General features: G+C 38.7%; 1 protein-coding gene across 1 annotated transcript; it reads right to left on the bottom strand.

Moving 5' to 3' along the window:
• Positions 1 to 394: 394 nt before the first annotated feature.
• Positions 395 to 6,468, bottom strand: LOC127350521 (complement factor H-like). Its single transcript, XM_051377231.1, has 6 exons — positions 6,202 to 6,468; positions 4,977 to 5,171; positions 4,133 to 4,324; positions 2,162 to 2,341; positions 1,462 to 1,638; positions 395 to 701 (listed from the first exon to the last, which is right to left on the bottom strand). The coding sequence occupies exons 1-6, from the start codon at positions 6,269 to 6,271 to the stop codon at positions 511 to 513; spliced, it is 1,005 nt and encodes a 334-aa protein (XP_051233191.1). The 5' UTR covers positions 6,272 to 6,468; the 3' UTR covers positions 395 to 510.
• Between the last annotated feature and the right edge of the window lie 1,999 nt (positions 6,469 to 8,467).

Below are 8,467 nucleotides of genomic sequence, written 5' to 3'. Positions count from 1 at the left end.
TGTTGCAGCCTGTTAAGACCCCTAAATACTGTATGTAAAGGCCCAAGTTTAAAAATACACACATTACGCTTTTAGGGTAGCTGAACTAACTTTAAAATGAAGTTAATAAGTTAATAACTTGGCATAAGAAATAACTTAACAAATTTCAAAGGGGAGAAGACTTGTATTCCAATTCAGCTAAGTAAAATGTATAGTATTTTAGTATGAAATAACACAAGGGTATTTTTTTCACAGAAAAATCAAGAATTGTGTGTGTTGGGAAAACAAATGAAATATGTAGACAGTGAACATTTTGATGTTCAGTAGGAACATTTTGCATTGGCAATGAACATTTCCATTTCCATTGCCTATTTCATTAGGAGGTTCCTCAAGAATCAAGATGGGAAATAAAGACTTGGTGAAAATATAAGTTTTATTAAAATTACCAATTATCAGTCCAGACTTTCTAACTTTGCTTAATGCGTTTGTTCAGCCAGCTTATATGTATCACATCCAGCCGACTACAAAGCTTTACAGGCAAGTAGGCAGGTCCACCACACCATCAACACATGTCTGACGCAGGCTCAGTACGCTGTCATGTTGTTTTCCTCGAATACACGTGAACTCAATTTGATCCTTATGGTGAACATACAGTTTTTTTTTATCTGTATATCTGAAGACAACATTATTCTGGCTTTCTTGTACATCCACAGTGCAGGGCTCTGCGAGAGATGACAGATAAATAACATTTTATAAATGTCAAGAATCACTGCTAGTCTTGGAGTAACATATTATGTGTTAATACTTATATAGACTCTACATATAGAGCATAAATACCCAGAAAACTGTGAAACAGGTTATATTGCCTTCATTTTATACCCTTTTAGATTGATTATTAATCTACATAAAATAATGCACTCTTTCTTTAGGCAGTCTTCAGAGGAAAACACAGCATCATCAACAGAAAAACACAACAATCACTGGTTATGTGTAATGGCTCAACATGATTAATATATAAGTCCCACCAGGAAGTTGTGACGTTGCAAAGGAAACAATCAACTAAATTCTTGTGAATTCTGTAACCCTTCTGCAAATTTGACCAAACACTATAGTTTCCCTGGTGTGTCACCAATCACAGCAGTCCCCTGTGCAAAACTGGTGAATCATACATCACCAAAATACCAACAATGTTATTCTAACTGGAACAAGTTGCCTTCGATTTCTCATTCATCATTCAAAAGAAAAACAAATTGCAAAAAACATTGCAACACGTATCTCAATTTGTAAAATTGTCAGGAAATCAAGCATTTTTGGCCACCATAACCTCAAAAAAGTCAGCAAACTCAGGGAAAGACTGATAAATTATGTTTATATTAATTAAGCTGCTTCATGCAAACACTGGTAACCAAAATCTGTTTAAATTTCTGATGCAAAATCCTCACAGAATGTATCATGAAAAACAAAAAGGGATTTGTAACTCACTGAGGCATTTCATCTGTCCAATCCATTTACCATCGAAGCAGGTTTGTGGCCCACCCTCTATAGTGTAGTAATTCTGACAGACGTATTCAACCTTTTCATTATGGCTGTAATTTGTTTGAACATGTCCTTTGATGTCTCCATCCTCAAGGAATGGTGGTCTCCCACAGCCCAAAGGCTCTGAAAGAACGTGGGCAAAGACAAAGAAAGACTTCTTTCAGCATCATTGTAGTGTGACATTTACACCTGGAGTAACAGATGTTCTGATAGGGTTAGGGTTAATGAATTGCACACATTTGGAATGACTGGAAAGCTGAGACACATACTTCATGCCACCCCTGCAGAAGTCATTGCTCCACTTGAGCCACCTCAGTTAAAAAAGTCTGGAAATGCCCCGATACTGAAATAAATCCTACCTTCTACTCCTACTATAATATTCAAATCTTTTCAAACCCCTTTTAGAGAGATTTTAATTCAACTTTGTGGTAAAGTTGGTTTAATGTAAATACCAGGGACAATGTCTTAAGCTAGAGTCATTTGTATGAAACCTGAAACACTAAGGAGCACTAATAATGGATACTATATTCTAGGGCAGGATAGCTGGGTACACATAGCAAATCAGACCCTGAGATCTCAGTGCACCATGGGAAATCATCATTTCCCCAGATAAGGAGCAAGGTTGACATGGAAAAAACTGATTTACCCCCACAAGTTGGGAAGGGATGATTCCACTGTCCACCTGCTAAACATTCAATCACCGTATTCCCTCGGAGAATGTGTCCAGCCTGGCGACAAGCAAACCTTAAATGTTCTCCCGTTCCTAGTAGATTGTTTGGTGCGTAGATGCGTACAGTGTTGGGTACACCTGTGACTTTGCATTTGTCTGTTGTGAAGAAGAGAATCTGTTTCATCAAGAGGTTTATACAGTATAAACAGTAGCATATTAGACATAAAGATCTGATTTTTGGTGATGTATTCAAAATTTGTAACTTCACCTCTGTTTGCAATGTGTGTAAATTTCTACTTAATTGAATTATACAAGTCTTGATCTAGATCTTTATTTCAGCTGACATAGTGGAACATTTATCAGCAACCAAACAACCAAATGCTTTTGAGTTGGTGGGGACCAAAACAGAGTTCACCGCATCAACTTAAAACATAATAATCAAGTGTCAAAAAATAATAATTGCATTTAAAGCTCCAATAAGTAACTTAATTATTGTAAATAACAGCTTCAAAATCACTTTCATACTACACTGAGTTGTAATAGGGTGAATGGTGCTTCTGTCATTTCCACTCTGCGCCCCGTAGGGGAGAGGGGGGTAAGATGAGCCATTTTTCATATTTAGGATCACTACATCAAGGCAATCATAGTTTTGTCGCTAACTAATATATCTGCATATTTTTCAGGATGTTGTGCATCCCTTCAAACAAACAGAATGAGTGTAAACATAACTGTTTTGATAATATAGCATGTCCAAAAAAAACTTACCCCGTGTATGGGGTAAGTTGAGCATAGGAGCGGGGTAAGTGGAGCAGTATCCCTACTCCCTCCCCACCCTCCTCGCCACCTCCACCCCACCCCTTCCTCACCTTCTCCCTACCTAAATAACACTCACTTTTTCACATTCATGTGTATTTTATTTATTTGTAACAAGTACAATAACTTTTTTTATTATTATTGTACATTACTGCTAAACAGCTGTTTTGTGAAAAAACATTTTAACATGAGAATGCCTTAAAGTGTGCTTCGGAAGAGAACATTAACAGCTGTGTATTTGGAATATACACAGAATATGTTTTTGGATACACTTATTGAGTGTACTTTGGCTGTAGCCACCGGCTCAACTTACCCCTGGCCAAATGGCTCAACTTACCCCAGAGCTACCATTTTCACTTTATTAGTCCCCACAGCTAAAATGGTGCACTTTTATGCTAGGTTTATGAGCTCATGTTGTAGCTCATAGATACCACAACTGATGTATAAAACAAATTTAAAATGATCTATTTTGGTCTAAACACAATTCTCATGAAGCTTATGATAGACTAAATTCACTTTCAAGAGTGAAAAATGATTTTTTAGAAATCAATATCTAACCACTTTACCCATGTGGTTCTTACATTCACAGACTCCATGAAATGATGCCTTCCTCCTAAATATTTGGTCACATGATCAATGTTTTTTACCATTTCCTTGCAACAAGGGGTGGCTCAACTTACCCTTTGGCTCAACTTACCCCACTCTCCCCTACGCCTGTTCTATGTACCAACATATGTAATTTTGGCACTTGGGACAAGTGAGAAACGCTTTATGACAGCAGTCAAACACCACCAACCATGTCACTGATTTTTGTGAAACTGGATCATATTTTATGAAGAAAATGTTTTCTGATTTTCCTCCGATGTTCTCCAGTTGCTCCGCCTTAACTCTCTGTGATTTACAGATTTTCCTGATGGATGCTAATTAGTAAACTAACCCCCAAATTCCACCAGGTAGAGCTGTGACACCTTTCGAGTATGTCTCTTATCTCATGTCAACCATGAAATATTTGGATTTTGTCCTCTAATTGCCATCACTTTCTACTATTTCTATAAGTGGTACTGTGAATCTCTGTAACCCAAATATTGAAATGCGAACGTAAACGCGATAAACATCCAATGAGAGTGAATATACCAGCAACACATGTTGGAAAGGATGTATTCCACTGCCCAGTTTGCAAACATTTGACTTCTTCAGATCCATTCAGAGCATATTCATCGCTGCATCGAAACTGTAACTCATGTCCAGTCTTCATTGTTTCATTTGCTGGTGGTAGTCCAGCTACATAGAGATGACTGTGCATCACGCCAACTTTACAGGTGATATCTGAAAGAAATAAAACAGCTGAATGAAAAACTGTGAGGTTCAGTGGACTGGGCAAACAAATACAACAGGCAGGAAACACACAATGGAAGGAAGTGAAGGGATCTGAAATGAAAGGGAAAGGTAAATTCAAAGTTAAACAGGACAACAATCATGAACTTCAAAGTAAAACACATTGTGATGACTGATCCATGACAGTGGGTTTGGAGGCAGCGACCAAACAAGCTCTTCCTCACTGGTTTGAGTTGGGCAACGTGGAAAGTGGGGTGAATTCTCATGGACCTGGGAAGCTGGAGATGTACTGCCACATGTGACAAATTCCAAGGAAATGTTAGACCAGGGGAGATGCGGCACTGGAAGGGGATGTAGGAGACCTGGAAAAGGGGTCATGGGGGCTTGGTCTGAGCACACACTGAACATGCTGCCACATACTCTCCCACCTCCTTCTCCATAGACTGCCCCCAGAAACAAGATGAATGGTCCGCTGAATTCTGGGACAACAGAAGAGGTGGAAGGTATGGGCCCAGTGGATAACCTGTGAACTGTAATAGCATCCTGTACTTTATTTTCTATTCCCCAGGTTGCCACTCCTACCACACAAGAGAGAGGAATAACAATAGAAGGATTTTTGGAAGACCAATGCGAGTGAACATACCAGCAACACATGTTGGAAAGAGTGTATTCCACTGCCCAGTTTGCAAACATTCAACCTCTTCAGACCCGTTCAGAGCATATTCATCGCTGCATTGAAACCGTAACTTATGTCCAATCTTCATTCTTTCATATGCTGGTGGTAGTCCAGCTACATAGAGATGACTGTGCATCACGGCAACTTTACAGGAGAGGAGGTCTGGTAGGAATAAAACAGATATTATCAAATTAAATGAAATGATCGCAACAATTAATGCAAATTAACATTTTTATTTTTGCCTTAAGTTTTTTATTAATTATACAAAATAAATAAATAGTTACTTTTTGTTAAATTTTAACTTTCATCAGAACATGCATCGCAATTGTTTAGAAAAGCTGTCATAAAATCAATGCGCCCTAATCATGCCCACAAATATTAACACAGACCATCCATTACAGAGAAGTGTAAGAAGAAAATATAGCATTGACAGTATATATAATGGGCAGAGTTACCAGTACTGTGACCTGAAACCAATGCAAAAGTGTCTTAAACCTGCATTCTATGTAAAGGCCAGCAGGTGGCAGCTCTACTGGCTGCAATAAAAACTGATACCGCCCAGTCTTCTTCCTAATGAGTTTATGGTCTCAATCTCTAGTTTCATACAGAATGATGTTCATATAGTAAATGATGGTCCCATTTGATTAACAGGTCTTTCTCAGTGAGTCCGTCCAGCTCAACGCACCAAACTCAGATCAAACTAGGCAGTGCTGATCAAATATAAATCCAGATTGTTACTGCGTTGACTATTTCTAATGAGGCTTTCTCAATTCGGTTGACCGCTAACGTACATTAATCCTAATCTATTAAAATCCTAAGAATGGAGGTCACAGAAAAATACTTATAATATTTTATTTAATAAAAAATTACAAAAAAGGCAATTTAAACTGGAAAATGCGGTATGCCGTCACAGCATGAATATTTTTCAATTTTAAAATAAATTAGTTCTTCTTCTTTATTCTATGAGTACCATCTACAAATAAGATTCAGATTTTTTATTGGGAGCCATTCAGTGTTGGAACCATCAGAAATACAAATATTATATATTGCAAATATAACTTTGAATATAATTTAACCCCCCATAAACATAGGAGTCTTCCTCTACTCATTGCATACTGTATCCTCTATTAGCACAAACACTGTATCTCCACAACACTAAATCATAACATGTAATTAAAAGACTCTCACTTACCATTCTGTGATAAAGAAACTTCCACATTTCCCCACAGTTGGAGAACCATTAGGAGTACAGACAGTTTCATGATCCTTTGATAGACGCGTGTCCTGAGCGTGTTCGTGTTCGTTTGTCCCAAGTTTAAGTCCTCAGGCAGCAAAAAGGTTCCCAAAAGTTAGAAAAAACCTTTCTTCAAACAGTTTTGCTTTGGCATTATTATATTTGGCATTACATTTGGTTATGCCCACTAGCAATGTTTGTCCAATTCAGACGCAATGGGACGGTTGGGTGTACCGAGCACAGGACTTTGATACTGGAGTTTGTTTACCCTTCAGCTGGCTGTAGTGCTTTTACTTTGTAATGGAAGTTTAAACTGTACAGAAATACGTGGATATGACTACCAATAGATCCATCCACTGTCCTCTTCTGCTGGGAGACCTGTGCGGCTTGCGGTAACAATAGGCGAGACTTCGACTCTCTAGTGAATGTTGCTGAAGATGCAACTACGTCTTAAATCCCTCCAACAGACACATATTTTAGTGTACTATTAATCCGTTACAAGAACATGTGACTAGGCGAGCTGCCAATGTTTTCTGCTACGGATGAGTCCGAAGTAAGCACAGCTCAACTCACAGTACATCACCTGTTGCTGGCTCAAAAAACAACAACATGGAAACGGCCGTAATGCCAAACTTGAGGCTTTAAAACAATGTGTCTCAATGAGATTTCCTGTCTAAATAAAAGTTTGTAAAAAAACGAGCAATTCGTGATTTTCGTGATTCGTGAGTTCACTAACTCTCTAGGACTGAGTAATAAAATAATACTAACATGAACTTCTGCTCAACTGAAGGTTTTTACACTTTCAGAAAAGAAAATATAAAATACAGCTAAACAAGCACAACTTAAATTTTGAATTGTATTTATTGACTTTGTTTTACAGGTAATGGTGGAAGGTGCTGAGTGAGCAGAAGGCAGATCTTTTTACAGACTGAGCGTTGCTTTTTCTTCTCTGGGAGCTTTTCCTCAGAGACTTCAGGCTCTGGAATTTTTTAAGGAATCTGTCGTATAACAGTGATGGCCGCCTCCTCCAGTTCCTTCAGCTGTTTTTTCAGCTGAATGGTTTTTTTCTTGAGGGGCTAACAGACCTTCTGCTCAGTCCTGAGCTTGGCGGAAAAGCATGAGGTAGGTTGCAGTCAGTTCTAGGGGTGCGCGATAATTATCGGGCCGAAATGATTACGTCATAGTCCAATATCATGATGAATAGCCCCGATAAGCTATATCATTTTGTCAGCACAGCAGTGCCCCGCTCCCACTTTGAGACCTGAATGGCCTGCAGTGAATGCTGCATTCAAGTGATGTTGGCATAATCAGAAAAACTCTTTCTGACTGGGAAAATTCAAGAATACCCCCTCATGTCTGCAAAGAACTCGTTAACTCGGTCATAATTTTGGTAGTTGCTGACTTGATTTGATATCCACAGAATTTTTCCACATGTTACACATAACGAATAGAAACATGGACTTAAAAAGGCCGAAAGAACGACTAGCAAACGTGGGAACATGGAATTTCCGTCACAAAGTGAATGCAGCACAGTGTGCTTGGGTTTGAAAACAGACAACATGGCGTCGATTGTGTGGGACTTTTTCAAAGTTTCTGAAGAAGACAGGTCGCTTGTTATTTGTAACAAATGTTCCAAGCAAGTTCCACGAGGAGGTAAAAGAAAAAGGACGCCCAGGCTGCTAAAGACGCTAGCAACTTAAAGCCAGCCGCAAAGAAGCCACCGAACACACATCGGCGAGGCGTTCTAAAAATCCAAGAAATTTGCCAGAAATAATCCTGATGCATGAATTTGCATCAGTTCAAGGGGCCTTGCCAATAGTTTTGCATTGGAAAAAATAAATATCTCCATTTAAAGAGTCAAAAGTGTTTTTGGGTTTGTTCATAGTATTAATGTCATGATCATATATATATGTATATGTGTGTGTGTGTGTTATCGGTTATTGGTATCGGTTTAAAAAAAAAGTTATTGTGCATCCCTTGTCAGTTCTTTCAGTCTGTTTTTCAGGCTTTCCATCTCTTGACCGAAGGCGTCCTGCCCCTGGATCAGCTCCAGATCATCACCGTTTCAGCATGAGACTCTTTCAGCCTTGAGTTCTTGCTGTAGGATGTTGGTCCGTTGTTGCAACTGCTAAATTTGTTGCTGATGGCAGTCTTTTTATTGCTGTAACTGCTCAGTCAGCTCCTGTCTCAACATCCTCTCTTTTCCTTGGTTGCTTTTGAGATC

The sequence above is a fragment of the Dicentrarchus labrax genome, unplaced genomic scaffold (genome assembly GCF_905237075.1).
Source record: "Dicentrarchus labrax unplaced genomic scaffold, dlabrax2021, whole genome shotgun sequence".
NCBI classification, from domain to species: Eukaryota; Metazoa; Chordata; class Actinopteri; family Moronidae; genus Dicentrarchus; species Dicentrarchus labrax.
This window is presented reverse-complemented; position numbering and strand designations above follow the sequence as displayed.